At 42.1% G+C, this 16,330-nt stretch overlaps 1 protein-coding gene and 1 long non-coding RNA gene across 3 annotated transcripts in view; one reads left to right on the top strand and one right to left on the bottom strand.

Annotated features, from left to right (window-relative positions):
• The window catches only part of cd276 (CD276 molecule), a 174,214-nt gene that overhangs the window by 125,054 nt on the left and 32,830 nt on the right, over positions 1-16,330 (bottom strand). For both annotated transcript variants that reach the window (XM_088333500.1, XM_088333501.1), the window contains exon 4: positions 12,188-12,484. In XM_088333500.1, coding sequence (XP_088189626.1) covers positions 12,188-12,484 — 297 coding nt within the window. The remainder of the gene's footprint in view (positions 1-12,187; positions 12,485-16,330) is intronic.
• The window catches only part of LOC148366696 (uncharacterized), a 41,679-nt gene that overhangs the window by 10,874 nt on the left and 14,475 nt on the right, over positions 1-16,330 (top strand). The gene's annotated exons all lie outside the window — the stretch shown is intronic.

Below are 16,330 nucleotides of genomic sequence, written 5' to 3'. Positions count from 1 at the left end.
ATATTTTCATGCAGTTTTAATCATCACAGTTAATTGGTAATACAAAGCAGTTATCACTTCAAATTTTTCAGGTCACAATATTGTACATTATACAAAATAATATTGCTGAAATGTTAATCTATATTTTCATGCAGTTTTAATCATCACAGTTAATTGGTAATACAAATCAAGTTATCACTTCTGATTTTGCCGTTCATATATTCTTCGTGGTTTGCTGTCCCGCCACAGTTGTAATGCCTTCTCAAGTTGCAATCCATTATCATCCTCCTCATAGCGTCACCAGGAATATAATTTAGTCAATTTTGGCAGAAAAGTCATTTTCTTGCTAGGAGTATTCTTTTGTTTATTTTCTTTCGTCGAATCGTTCGCATCAAAACACGTGTTTTCCTTGCCTCCGCGATCTTCCGAAGAATTTCTCCGCAGTTTTTTCAAGCCAGAATAATTGCCGTTGTTATCACTTTTTGCATTATGTTTCGACTTATTACTGACACTGAAGAAATATTTTGTGTTGATTTTCACCTTCCCTCGATGACAAGCACCACAACAATGACGTCATCTCGAAGCAACGAGATCTCGTTTGCCGAGATCGGCGTGCAGACCAAAACTCAAACCGCGAGACGAAAACAACAATGGCGGATCTGCCCGACGAAAAGTTTGGAGTGCGGTAAATCTTTGTTAAAAAAAAAAAGTAATCGGGTAATAATGACAATTTTGTGTCAAAAAAGTTGCGTCCTGGGGACGCACGTTGATTTGAGACTATGCGTCCCCAGCAAAAATGATGCGACTAGGACGCAGGCAAACGAGAACACTGATAAAACAAAATTTGACTCATAATATAATAATAATAATAATTTCCTTGTATTGTCATTCTGTGTAACAATGTACACAGAACGAAATGTCGATTGCATCTGACCCGATGCAGCCGCAGCCAAGAGAGGGCGCCGCCGACCACTTTTTAAGTCTTAGGAATGACTCGGCCGGGGCGCGAACCCGAACCTCCCAGTCTCAAAGCGGGCGCCTTACCATCTAGGCTACTAGATCAAAGTTAGTGGCGCTTACCTTCAAAGGCACCAACCTGACAGTCTTGGTTGATTCTTAAATGTTAAACGTAAACAAGCTAAACCACAGAACTGTGCCCATGTTGCAAGATTCACATCATTATGAGAACATGATACTCTACATGCAAATAGAAAGCTTTTAACTTATTTTTCCCGCTGCACTCAAAAACTTCAATTAATAGGTACACATTAATAAGTTACGAGAATAAAACACTGCTCAATGCCGCTTTTCGACCTCACTGACAATCTTTTATCTCAGTCTTTGATCCATGAGAACATTTCACGTCTAAATTCGGAGAGTGATTCCGTGCAAAATGAGCAGAGTTGATTGTTAATCTTCCCTTTGTTATTTTACCGTTCATATTTATTGATTTCATCATCCATTTTTAAATTCAGTCTCAGTTTTAGTCCAGTATGACTTATTAGATTTGAATCACTCTTAGCCAGCCTCATCCAGATTGTACATAGTTACGTTTAAGGTGACTATTGGTCAAGAATTTTGAGCTTTAATGTGGTTTAACTACACAATTTTCTTTGCTTAGTTTTATTCAATAATCAAATGCAGAAAAGTTGAAATTGAATCAAGACGATCATTTCACATTTTCAACCTATTAAATCAGTTCACAAAAATCTTTATTTTTGAGGAAAAACAACATTAATGATTGAATACGGATATTGCTATATTCTGCTTGTGGTGCATTTGAAAAGAAGTCAAGTCAAGTCATTTTTATTTGTATAGCCCTTAATCACAAAGAGTCTCAAAGGGCTTCACAGGTTATTACACAGACTATTTTTTTAGACTATTATTACACCATCACCTGATCTGGAACCAACATGAGGGCAAGGAAAAACTCAAAAACATCAACATGAGGAAAATGAAGAAACCTTGAGAAGGGACCGCACATGTGGCATCCCCCTTTCAGGATTACCAGACAGCAAAGGATGTTGCAATCACAAATAATACAGAGATATTGTCCAAGAAAAGTATAGGTTATTCATAAGCCATAGAGTAAAAGAAGTAGAGAAAAAAAATAATCATATGTGTGTCCATCTACTTTAGTCCAGTCATTATTGAATGCTATTGTTTTGATCTTTTAGTTAAAGAAAATGCACACTGATTTTAGTCATAGTTGTTTATCAAAGAGGGGTTTATTGTGTTTTTTCCAGAAAATTAAAGCTAGCCGATTCCCTCGTTTAACAAATGTCTTATGCCGACTTGACTTCCCCAGACCACCAATTCAAAACCACCCTTTGGGCACCCAGGGAGCCCCTAGGGAGCGCCACATGCGGCCCCAAAGCCGCTTGTTACTGACCTCTGACTAAAACACACCATGACACCTTTTAATGTCAGATTAGAGTATCCTAACAAACACTGAGAACTCACTGTTAGAGACTGGCCAAGAGACTAGTAGAATTGTTTCCCTACCCTTCGCCTCTCCCTCCCAATGAATTTCTTGGTTTGTTTTTATTGTATCGGTCAGACAACAAATTTAAGCAGCCACATAGGTGGCACAGTGGGTTAGAGGATCGTGGGGGTTGTTATGACCAGTTCCTCAGCCATTGTCGGTTTCAAACTGCATAATACGGCTACGGTTTCCCAGGAATAGAATCAGGCTTAAAAACTGACCAATAAATTACTCGAGCGACTTGCTGTGGCACACCCTGTTGGGGCAAGTCAAAAAATCGAAACAACTGTGCATCGGCAGCAATGTTCCCTCTAAGCTGCACGTGTGCGCACTCGCGCACTGCCCGCACATTCTCAGCGCACAAGAAAATCTAGCCAGTGCAATGTTCCCTCTAAGTTGCTCACAAAAATCAGGGCTCGAAATTGCTAATTAAGAAGCGAATTAAGTCAAAGTTACAGTGCATGGTGGTAAAAATACAAGGGTTCCCCTGACGTTGTGTTCTAAATGCGGTATTTGGAAGTCAAGGTCGAAGTAGAACGAAGTTGAGTAAAGTCAGCAGAATTTTTGGAGAACCGGCTTCTTCGGCTCAGCTCACTAAAAGGAACCGGCTCTTTCGGGTCCTAAAGGGCTCTTCGGGTTGTTTTTGCTTCTTTCATCCTTATTGACCAAATATTATGTAACATTATGCACAAAATGACTTAAAGGAATGGCGAATTGAACAAAAAAGAAAAAAATACCAAAATGAAAGAGTAGTGAAAAGCTGAGAAAAAAAACAAAAGGAAGAGAAAAAAAGAAAAGAAAGAAACAAAGGAAAAAAAATGAAATAGAGAACAAAAAGAAATAAGTAACAGCTAGGAAAAATAAACACAATGAGATTTTATTAAAGGAATTTAAAAAAAAAGAAAAAACGGAAAAAGAAGAAAAAGTTTGTGTTGCATTCAAATAATTTCCAAATATACCAAGTCAATCTTGTTGCCAACATTGTACTTCCACTCAAAAATGTGATTAAGTAGAGTTGTGTATCGTGCAACCAACTAAATAAGCCCCCCAAAATTTTATATTATGCGACAAAAGATACCAAAAAGAAAAAGAAATGGAAATCTTATGCAAGAATTTTTGTAAAAACAAATGACGTTTGTAGGCCATACAACCTTGCAATAATAAATTAATAATGCAAAATTGTTTTGCACACCCGGAAACTCAGCAAAATGTAACGTGATGTCAAGTTTTGGACATGTTTAATAACGACTTAGTTGCCACACTTGGGATTGCTGTTGCTCACTGTTATTTCGAGCGTTGCTCACCGACTTTGTGTGAATGCTCAGACCCGTGGAAAATTACAGGGAACATTGATCGGCAGCATGCAGGCAGGTGTGGATGCCTTGCACAAAAAGCACTATCAACTTGAGATTGGTCCACTTTACTCAGCAACACCGGCCGAAGGTTGGCACGGGATCAATAATTACAGTAGCTGTTCTAAACACATACCGTGAATTCCGGACTATAAGCCGCTACTTTTTTCCCAAACTTTCAACCCTGCGGCTTATTCAGTGATGCGGCCAATTTATGTAATTGTTCTAACGGCCGCCAGCGGCGCTCAAGTACAAAAGGTGAGATTTAGACCGGTGGAATATATGCGCCGAGGAAGACTGCAACTTCTTGGCTTGTGCACAAATTAAATTAGCGTAGACGTATCCTCATCGTGCAAATTGCAAAAAGAAAGGCACATGACGCAACTTTCAAGCTAAACGCAATCGAGCAGTCCGATACAGAAGGAAACAAAGCTACCGCACGCAAACTGTTCTTAGCAAGCGCGATGCTAGCGTGTCATTTAATAAGGGAGCGTTGGACGACGTCTATATGACAAGGTCCCTTTCCCATACTGAAGGAAGGCAACTTTGATGACGTCAGTTATAAGGAAGAAGATAAGGACGGTTTACCGTGATTTCTACATGTACGATATGTTTTCTTTAACAGGCCCGTCTACTGTGTTGCGAGCGTGTTCCTAGTAGCGTTTTGCTACCCTTAACAGGCACGGTTTGGGATGAAAGTTATAATATTATTATTAAAGCTTTGAAAACTCTCTCGATGTACTGTCTTTCTTTGTAAATATGTGTAACCATGTATAATATGAATTTGCAACTGTATATTTTTGTAATGTATTTATTTTAGAAACTTATTCTGATGTTTTACACGAGCAAATGAGAAAGAAGGGGCGGGGCAAACGCGAGCTGACGGGAAGTGGAGTAAAGGTGAGACGTGTTTGTGGACGCGGCCGACAATAGTGGATATATATTTTTCAAACCCTTACCTTTGGAAATATACACTTTTTTCCTTGGATTATTTTCAACGGGCACCCGGACTCTGCAGGTCTGCATCAAATCTTAAGTACCGGTATCATATTCCGTCCATTTTGCCGGCTATGTTTTTTGGACTGTATAAGGTATGGGTTAATTTCGTGTTTGTATTGCGTTTTTTCAATGTGGGCGCATGCCGCTAATATACAGGTGCGGCTTGTGTATGTACAAAATCGGTTTTCCTCCCGAAATGTGGTGGGTGCAGCTTATAATCAGGTGTGCTCTATAGTCCGGAATTTACGGTATGTTTCTTTTGAAACAAGAACTCAAACACAATAATGTACATCCTTGTAAGTTTACGGTTGAGCGTTGTCAAGCTGCGCTGGCGTAAAATCCAAGAAATGACTCTTCTTATGTATTTTATTTTCTTTCTTTACTGCACCCATTTGCTGAAAATTACCCCCGTTTGAATTAAGGGTCTTCTTTTGTGCATTTCTGGGTTGTTTTACTGTCCAACGCTAAATCTCTTGTTTTAATGCTACTATGCTGGCAGTTTTGGGGGTTTTGTTTATTTTTCGTAAATTCCGCTCTTGGCCATCTTTGTAGAAACGCATTATGGTTGACTGTTTCAGCAGAACAAACTGAGGAAATATGAGTCTACGTTGATTCACAAAAAACTCGATAAGGCCATAAATCATTCCTTTTTTTAACCATGATAGATACAGTATTCATGCAGCAAGGTTTGTCTCACCTTGGATAAGAATCTACCGTATTTTCCGGACTTTAAGTTGCAGTTTTTTTTCATAGTTTGGCTGGGGGCGCGACTTATACTCCGGTGAGACTTAACCATAAGATTTTTAACAAACTATTATAACATTGAGTTTTACGTTTTTATCCGCGGAGCTGTAAGAGGGCGTTCTAGGCCTGTGGTTGATTATTTCAACCTTGCCCTGTAGTTGGAGGACACTTTTCTGTCACGGTTGCCCCTTGCCCTCACTTGGCCCCGCGCGTTTGGCGCCTGAGGCTCGTTACCTGATTGGCTTCCCTCCTGTTTAAGCTCAGTGTTCTCACTCACCCCCCTTGTCAGTCCGTCAACGAACCTCTGCACCTGTAAGATGTGTGTTTTGACTCTGTCCGGTATCCTGCTTGTGTATCCTGTCTGGTATCAATCCCGTCTATCTTGTCCTGTTTGATATCTGACTCCAGTCCCCAGTGTCTGGTATCGATCCCGTCTGCCTCGTCCTGTCTGATATCTAAATCCAGTCTCCAGTGTCTGGTATCGACCCCGTATGTCACGTCCTGTCCGATATCTTGCTACAGTCTCCAGTAACCGGTATCGATTCCGCCTGTCTCATCCTGTCCAATATCTTGCGCCAGTCTCCAGTATCTGGTATTGATCCTGTCTGTCCTGTTCTGTCCGGTATTGATCCCGTCTGTCCGGTATCTGCTCATGTATCTGGTATCGAACCTGGTTGTCCCGTCCTGTCCGGTATCGACCCCGTATGTCCGGTATCTGCTCATGTATCTGGTGTCCATCCCGTCTGTCTCGTCTTTTCCAGTATCGGCCCCGTCTGTTCGGTATCTGCTCGTGTATCTGGTGTCCATCCTGTCTGTCCCGTCCTGTCTGCTTTTGATCCCGTCTGTCCGGTATCTGGTGTAGATCTTGTCTGTCCTGTCCTGTCCGGTATCGACCCCGTCTGTCCGGTATCTGCTCGTGTATCTGGTATCGATCTCGTCGGCCTCTGGCTTCACATTTTTCCACATCGGACTTCTGTCTTACTTCTTCCGCCCAGCGATATTCACGCGCCTGACTGCCCCATTACAGTAAAATAAAGCTTGTGTGAAAACGTTATGCATCTGGGTCCTTCTCCTGTTCCGGTTCTGACATTTTTCGCAGCGGAAAGAGAAAGAGAAGGCGGCTTATCATCTTGGAAGAGTTGTTTACCGGTAAAATAGACACCGAGCATAAATATGTCATTGGATTAAGTGATTTGAAGTGAAACTGATTTGGTAAGCATGTTTTCTATGCTATCTAAATGACTCTTAATATCTTATGTCATACGTGTAGTGTTCATATACTGTGGTCTCTATCTAATTTTAATTTAAAATGCCTTTCACAATGCCATGTATGTTTTGGGTGTTGGATTTTATCAAATTAATTTCCCCAAAAAACACGATTAACACTACAGGTGCGACTCATATGTATTTTTTCCTTCTCAATTATGCATTTTTTTTTTGGGCTGGTGCGACTTAAACTCCGAAAAAACTTAAAGTCCAGAAAATATGGTACATAACTGTCAATACATTTTCATAACATGTTTTGCTCCAGCATTTTTCACAGAATTAAATAGTAAATTGAAGGACAGATACACCGTTTACACAACACTCTTTACATTGTGCTGGGGTTTTTGGTAAACACTGTGGATGCAGAAAGGTATTTACAGTCTGTTTACTGACCCAAGAAGCAGCATTGACCCAGCAAACAGATGGCTGGACAAACATACTCGAAACAGGGCAATGTGATATCTTTCAGTTTTTGTTGACAACAACCTTAGTCTGCTAGACACCACGCTGAAATTGAATCAGTGGATATAATCAACTTAATTAAAAATGACTTTTAAAATAGGGAAGATGAATGAATTGATTTTCTATAGCCAATGTTGTCATTATTATTAACATGTGAATAACCTGTAGGTCATAATGTAAGTTATTGGTTACCTACATGTCACCTGTGAATAGCTGTTTGTTCATCCAAGAGTAATTAAAAGCAAAATAATTAAGTATGAATGCTTTAAAGCACGGGTCAGGAACCTTTTTGCCTCAAAGAGCAATAAAGTGTCAGAACCAGAACAGGATCATGACGGAAACCAGACCCAATTGAGTTACGTTTCTCACAAGTTTTATTAAAGGAAAGAGGAAGGGCTGCGCCCACGATCCGGAGTTCGCAAGGCGCGGAAAGCAAGTCGCTCTCGTACTCGGATTGTGATCCGATCACGGAAGTGGATCTTCCATAGCGAGTGATGGCGTTGTCAAGGACGGAAAAACAGAGCAAAAACGTGGTTGGGATCAGAAATGGGTCGTAAGTCGGGTTGGGAGAGCAGACGTGGTCAGGAAAAAACGGGTCGTAGTCGGAAACAGACGGAAACAGGTGGAAGTCAGGGTCGAAAAAAGGGCTTAAAAAAATGTAATCGGGTAATAATGACAATTTTGTGTCAAAAAAGTTGTGTCCCGGGGACGCGCGTTGATTTGAGACTATGCGTCCCCAGCAAACGAGAACACTGAGAATGCCTACATTAAAACAAAGTGGGAATTTAGTGATTACAATGTTAAATGGGCTAAGATTAGGTTTAATTTAGCAATCTGTTTTCAAATGTAGTGGGTCTAAAAGTTTCATGGACAAAACAAAATGCACTAGTTGACTTAAGGGCAACAGGAATCGCTGATGGTGTTCCAAATAAATTGCACTCTCACTATGGCTTGATTCCTCTTCGTGACCCGTGCAACAGAACATGACTTCACTTGTACTGGTAGACAGAGGCCATCCAAAGTGGAGAATAGGCCAAAACCCTTTAGCCTACTCTTGCCACTTGGCCAGCCTGTTTCCGGAGAACGCATTCATTTCCCAGCCCAGTGGAGCAGTATATGGTGAGTCATTGGTGACCCCCTGCTAAGACCTCCACTTCACCTGCCCCGTGAGTTTCCGCACCAGCTCAAAACCAAAACGAAGGCCTGGTCCACCTCTGCAATAATTTATGAGCTATTTCACACAGTTGTGCTTCCATTAGCGGCCCGGTCCTGAGCTTTGTACTTAACAAAAGAGGGCAATTGCAGTGTGATTGCAATTGGGCCAGGGGGCGAAGAACTGTATTATAAACCTACTGTATGTATTCAATATTATCTAAATTAAATAAAGATATTTTAAAAAAGCCAATCAAATAATTTTCTTTTCTAGATAGCAAAAAAATCAATCCATCCATTCATTATCTGCACCGCTTATCCTCAGTAGGGTCGCAGGGGTGCTGGAGCCCATCAGGGCGGAAGTGGATCTTCCGAAACGGGAGATCGTGGTGTCGAAGACGGAAAAAAACAGGTCGATAGCCGGGACAGGAGAGCAAAACGTGGTCGGAATCAAAAACGGGTCGTAAGCCGGGACAGGAGAGCAAAAACATGGTTGAGGTCAAAGAACTGATCGGAGCCGGAGACAAACGGGGAAATCAGGAACGGACGGGTGGAAAACGGGTGCAAAAATCGGGACAGACGGGAGTTAGAGTCAAAGTGCTTGACTTGAAGAAACAGAGGTTCGCTGACGGCTATGTTATTTTCGGGCAGTGGGCAGGGGACACCCTAAATTGGTTGCCAGCCAGTCGCTGGGCACAGAGACAGACAATTCGCTTGCTCATTCACACCTAGTTTCAATTTGGACAGGCCAATTAACCTGAAATGCATGTTTTTGGAATGTGGGAGGAAACCCACGCAAGCACGGGGAGAACATGCAAACTCCACACAGGAGGTTCGATCTCATGACCCCAGAACTGTGCCGCACACGGGCTAACCACTGCCCCGCCGTGCTGTCCCCCTACAAATCATTCCTCGCTTGCCCTTGGAAGAGGATGCTTTAAAACTTGCCACAGAGTAAACATTTATGCCACTTTCCACAGCAATAGGAGACATCTTAATAATAATAATAATAATAATTTCCTTGTATTGTCATTCTGTGTAACAATGTACACAGAACGAAATGTCGATTGCATCTGACCCGATGCAGCCGCAGCCAAGAGAGGGCGCCGCCGACCACTTTTTAAGTCTTAGGAATGACTCGGCCGGGGCGCGAACCCGAACCTCCCAGTCTCAAAGCGGGCGCCTTACCATCTAGGCTACTGAGCTGGTAGGTTACTCTATTTTCCAAACTGTAATTTGCTCTAATGTCAAAAATGCATCGTGAGAAAAATCATACATGAGTCTGGATAGAGAGTACAATAAGCATGCTCGCGTTTATAAGCAATAGCTCAGGAGGTAGAGATCAATAGGTCAGAGGTTTGATTCCCGTCTCCTCCGTGTTATATGTCGAAGTGTCCTTGGGCAAGACACTGAATCCCCAATATCCCAAAAAAGCAGGTAGGCGCCTTGCATGGCTGACTCCCTATTGGTGTGTAAGTGTGTGTGTGTGTGTGTGAATGGGTGAGTGTGAAGCACATTGTAAAGCGCTTTGGTACGTCTTCATTAACTTGAAAAGCGTTATATAAATGCAGACCATTTACCATTACAGAGAAAACTGACTTAGATATTTGGCGATGTTTGCTTTCATCCCACTTGAAGCACATCGTGATACAACACATAATGGCCATTTTATCATGTATAACTTGCTCCGGAAAATAAACCATAAGCCAACCTATGTAAAATAAAATGACATGAAATGAAATGATCTGCATTTATGTAGCGCTTTTCAAGTCAATGACTTCCCAAAGCGCTTTACAGTGTGCTTCACATTTCCCAATAGCGGCCTTTTATTGCAGCCATGTAAGATGCTAACCTGCTCATTGGTGGTATTAAGGGTTCAGTGTCTTACCCAAGGACACTTCGACATGTAACACGGACAATCCGGGATTCGAACTGGGATCCCTTGATCCCAAGCGCTCTACCTCCTGAGCTACTGCCGACATGGTTGGAAGTTTCCGGTCAGCGCTGGTCTCAATGTTAAGCTAGCAACAAACCTGCCAAAGCCGAATACGGATTTGTTTTTGGACGTTATTTGCAATTAATTTCAACTCTTCTTATGCCCACCGAAGGTCAAGTCAAGTCAAGTCATTTTTTTTTTGTATAGCCCTTAATCACAAAGAGTCTCAAAGGGCTTCACAGGTTATTACACAGATTATTTTTTCAGACTATTATTACACCATCACCTGATCTAGAACCAACATGAGGGCAAGGAAAAACTCAAAAACCTCAACATGAGAAAAATGAAGAAACCTTAAGAAGGGACCGCAGATGTGGCATCCCCCTTTCAGGATTACCAGACAGCAAAAGATGTTGCAATCACAAATAATACAGAGATATTGTCCAAGAAAAGTATAGGTTATTCAGGATGACTTGTAAACGCACAAATGTTTGTTTTCAAAAACACACTCGCTGCTTTGCGAAATTTCATCATGCATTGTGTTCTAAAGTCTCATTGACAGTCGCTCCACAGCCTTTTCTGCCGGTGTCTGCTTGTGCGTCAAATTGAGTTACACGAAGGTAAAACAGCTTGACAAACCCACATTACGAATGCAAAAATATTTTTCAATGACAAGTTTCTCTAAAAGCCGGCATTTCAACAAAACGCTCTGGAACGATAAAAGCACCGAAAACACAACGAAATACTACAAAAATAATACAAACAAAATATTATAACAGAAATACTACCCGATTACAACTATAGTATTACTACAGAAAATGACAGATATACTACAAAAACTCTACTATGGAAATACTACAAAAATGCTACAAAATTACTACTACGGAAAGACTGCAAAAATGCAATTAAAATTAAATGGTAAATGGTCTGCATTTATATAGCGCTTTTCAAGTCAATGAAGACCTCCCAAAGCGCTTTACAATGTCCTTCACACTCTACCATTCACAGTAATACTACAAAATACTCCTAAAATTCTACAAAAATCCAACTGCAAAAATACTAAAAAAATACTCATATATTTTTTTGCTTATTTCTGAGCATTTTAAAACACATTTGGTGAAACTAATCTATTAAAACAAATATAAAGCAATACAACATGTAGATGTAAGAATGTATATGTATTCATGTTTCACTCAAGGCTAACACATCAACCTTCTTTTTAGTCATCATCCTTCCGATCTCCTCTTTCTTCCACTCAGTGGCTTTACTTCCACATCCTCTCACATTTAATGACCATATAACTAGGGTTTGCGAGGCCTTTCGGTCTCCCGCCCCCCTTTCTTTGCCTTGCTGTCTCTTAGGGAGTAGAGATAGAGAGGAGAGGATCCCCAGGCCCCTCGCTCCCTTCACTTTAGTCGCCTCTCACGACACACAGCGGACCATGGTGGGAGAATTCTCTTACCTCTCACAAGGAGAGGGCCCCTCACCACAGGGCCCTTTTGGCCATGGTCCAAAAAATGTTTGTGTGTTTTTTTTTTGCTATTTATTTACCTTTTATTTTCTTTGTTATTGTATGTGTGTGTCTTGCTGTCGGTCACCCTTCTTGAGGGATATGACCAAGGTAGATAGATAGATAGATATGTATTCATAAATTTAGAAAAGAAATTGATAGATCTCCAAGATCATTGGCCAAATGTTTAACCCAATGCGGCCCGCTAATCCAAATAGTTGCCCACCCTTGATTTAGACCTCTATGTACATACTCAGTCAAGGATTCACAAAGAGAAGAGCAGTAAAAAAAAGAGTACATACCTGTGATGGTCACAAAGGCGTTGCCCTCTTCACCCAGCAAGGGATTGATGAGAGTACAGCTGTAGGTACTGTTGGGCTCAAGAACCACCGTCAGGACGCTGACCAGGGAGAACAAACCCTCCTCATTGGCCACCACTGAAGTAGTGACGTTCTCTGTCATGTTTCGGCCACTCCCGTCCTGCCACATGACATCTGCTTCCGGGTAACCTCCGTAAGCCACGCAAGTCAGAGCCACCTCCTCACCGGGCCGAAGGTTCGATTCTGGCTCCAGAGTCACCACGGGCTTGGAATAAGGAGCTGCATTTAAGAAATACAATAAGACAGGAATTTAATGGGACTTGTTCTGGAAAATTGACTTTTTAATTGCTTGTATACAAATAGTTGGGTCTCTCCAGTGCCTGCTCACCAATCAACTGTGAAATTAAACACCCAATTTAAATATTTTATTTGCCTATTTAAAAAAATGTGTGAGTATGTATTCGTCCCATTGTTTTGCGGTCTACATCATAACACCCCTGTCAAGGGCCCTACAAACAAAAGTTTCTTGGCCCATGTTTGTTTTTATAAGTTCTGCTGGGCAAAGATCCAGATCCACTTGGATGCAATGGCCGAGTCCCATACTGTTTCTGGTAGCCGCATAAACAAAGTGTTCTGCATGGACTGTTGTCTTTAAACTGTGAAAATGCTTTTATAGACCATATGGACACTTTTTCCCCCAGACGCTCACTAATCTGTACGGTAAGGCAAGTTTCATGGACCTTATTTCATTAAAACGATATAAAGGGTGTGTAAAACATGCCACAATGTTTGATACTTGAGGTAGTCTGAAGAAAAAAAAATGGATGTCACTTAACTCCTTGTGCCTCAATCCTGAAACGACTGAATTGATTATTATTGGTCCATCTAAATGTCGTGACTGTCAGGAGCCGGAACAGGATCAGGACCCAAATGTGTGACATTTCTCACACAAGCTTTTTTATTTTACGGGAAATGGGGAGTCTTGCACGTTCGGCAGCAGTCTGGCGTGCAATGACAGGAAGCCAGAGGCCGACGAGATCGATACCAATTGCCAGAGCAAATAATGGACGGATGGGGTCGATACTGGACAGGACAGGACAGACGGGATCGATATGAAAACAGGATATCGAAATTAAATAGGACAAAATAGACGGGAACGAAACTGGAAACCAATATTAAACAGGACGAAATAAACGGGAACAATACCGGACAGGAAATACCAACAGGAAACAGGACAGAGGTTCGTTGATGGACTGACGAAAGGTGAGTGAGAGCACTGAGCTTAAATAGAAGGAAAGCCAATCTGTCAACGAGCCGCAGATGGCGCCACACTGGCGGGGCCAATTGGGCGCCATGGAAACCGTGACAGTGACTTGTTCTCAAAAACTTCTCTGAATATTGACAAATGTAATATATTCCAGAGTGCCTCAGTCAAAATTGTAGGTGTTACATTTGACCCCATTCTAAAAAAGCTGTTCTACTAGTGATCCCAAGAAGAGATCCGCAGGTTCGAGAGCGTTCTCTATTCGGGCCCCGGTGCTGTGGAATGCTCTTCCCCCTGAGATTCAATCTGCAACCCCAGTGGAACTGGTTAAATCTTGGCTTAAAACACTTTGATTCTATTTTTTATGAATGACCTATATTTCATGTTGACAATATCTTTGTATTATTTGTTATTGCAACATTCGTTGCAGCCTGGTCATCCTGAAGAGGGGTATTACCTCATGTGCGGTCCCTTCTCAGGGTTTCTTCATTTTCCTCATGTTGAGGTTTTTGAGTTTTTCCTTGCCCTCGTGTAGGTTTTAGATCAGTGGATGTCGTAATATTAGTCTGTAGTTTGCAATAATCTGTGGTCTGTGCAGCCCTTTGTGACTCCTTGTGATTAAGGGGGTCACAAATAAACATGACCTGACTGGACTTGCGGCGGCATTGGCTCGTCTTGGGATCAAGAGGTCGCACGTTCGATTCCCGGCTCCTCCGCGCTATATGTCGAAGTGTCCTTAGGCAAGACACTGATTCCCTAATGCCCCCAATAACCTTGCATGGCTGACTCTCTATTGGAGTGTGAGTGTGTGTGTGAATGTGTAAGTGTGAAGCACATTGTAAAGCGCTTTGGGAGGTCTTCATTGACTTGAAAAGCTATTTAGCACCATTTACTTGCATTTTACAGATACACGAGCAGATACCGGACAGACGGGGTCGATACCGAACAGGAGGGGACAGACAGGATCGATACCAGATACTGGAGTAATATATCAGACTGGACGAGACAGACGGGATCGATACCGGAGACTGGAGTCAGATATCAGACAGACAGGATCGATACCGTATACTGAAGACTGGCGCAAGATATCGAACAGGATGAGACAGGCGGAATCGATACTGAAGACTGTAGCAAGATATCAGACAGGACGAGACAGACGGGATCGATACCAGACACTAGAGACTGGAGTCAGATACCAAACTGGACGGGATCCATACTGGATACACAAGCAGGATACCGGACAGAGTCAAAACACACGTCTTGCGGGTGCAGAGGTTCGTAGACGGACTGACCAGGGGTGAGTGAGAGCACTGAGCTTAAATAGGAGGGAAGCCAATCAGGCAACGAGCCTCGGCTGGCGCCAAACGGGCGGGGCCAAGTGAGGGCAATGGGCAATCGTGACATATCTGATTCGAAGCTATGGAAAAGCCGGTGCCAAAAAAGGGTAAGCCAATGTGGTCCACCTTTAAGATGTGTTGTGTTTAAAACTAAAATAAATGTCATGTACATTTACAATGCTGCTGTTTCATAAATATAAACCCGTTTCATACATTTAGATGAAATTAAATGTAATGCGAGCATTTAGAATTCACTGCAATATCGGTTTTAAGTATCCGCACGCTCATGCATAAAAAACAGTTTTGGTATCAGGCCTATAAAAATGTCTATCACTCCAACCTCGGCTGGGTTCAAGAATAAAGTGCAGGCGTCAACCTCCACAAAAATCCCAATCCCTATTCTGAAGCAAAAGCACAAAGGTGAAAACGAAGAGGGGCTGCGCTATTCCCAGAGCCAATCATGGCACAGCAAACAATGGGGTGGAGCTGAGAGTGAGATGATTGAAGTGAAGTCAGATCCACTGGTGAGAAGTGGACTTCTGACATGGAGACGAGATTTACTGCACTTTCCCCAAACTAGGGCTCCTCCATCATATCAAATACCTGCCGGTTTATTGAGAGTTCAAACGCATTTTTTAGGTTCGCCGCACCACAATTATTTTTTCGACCAAAGCTTGCAGTATGTCTGACATTCACACAATTATTCCTATTTTTCATTAAAATTATTGTCTTGGATGGATTAGCTTCATAATGCTTGATCCCTTTATTTCATGCGCACTTTCCCTGATGCACCGAATTAAGCCTGTTCACCATCCAGTGTCTGACTGGCCCTCACCGCCTTTATGAATGTCTCTCAGAAAGCGCTGCTGTCACGGTTGCCATGGCGCCCAATTGGCCCCGCCCATGCGGCGCCAGCTGTGGCTCATTGACAGATTGGCTTTCTGTCAATTTTAGCTCAGTGCTATCACTTTTCCTGTGTCAGTCCGTCAACGAACCTCTACCCCGCAAAACGTGGGTTTTGACTCGGTCCTGTTTCCTGTTGGTATTCCCTGTCCGGTATTGTTCCCATCTATTCTTGTCCTGTTTATTATTCTCTCCAGTTTTCCCTCCCGGTTAGTTTGTCCTGTTTATTTTCGATATCCTGTTTCATTACCTATCCTGTCTGTCCCAACCTGTCCGGTATCTTCCCCATCTGTCCGATATCTGCTCTGGCAACTGGTATCGATCTCGTCGACCTCTGGCTTCTTGTCATTTCACGCCAGACTGCTGCCTAACGTGCATGACTCCCCATTTCCCGTAAAATAAAAGGCTTTGGTCAGTAACGTCACACGTTTGGGTCCTGGTCCTGCTCATGACAACTGCTACTATTTTCAGTGTGAATCACACTCAAATTGGAGTGAACCACAGTGTGTAATAGAGTTATATAGGAGAGAATAATATCAATTAGAGTGAACAGTATTACACTGAATCATAATTGGTGTAAATCTTCTCACAGTATTTGAAGTATCATGAATGTGTTGTAAA

This window comes from Urocampus carinirostris, chromosome 4 (assembly GCF_059441175.1).
Source record: "Urocampus carinirostris isolate Australia breed hairy pipefish chromosome 4, RoL_Ucar_1.0, whole genome shotgun sequence".
In the NCBI taxonomy this organism is placed as follows: Eukaryota; Metazoa; Chordata; class Actinopteri; order Syngnathiformes; family Syngnathidae; genus Urocampus; species Urocampus carinirostris.
This window is presented reverse-complemented; position numbering and strand designations above follow the sequence as displayed.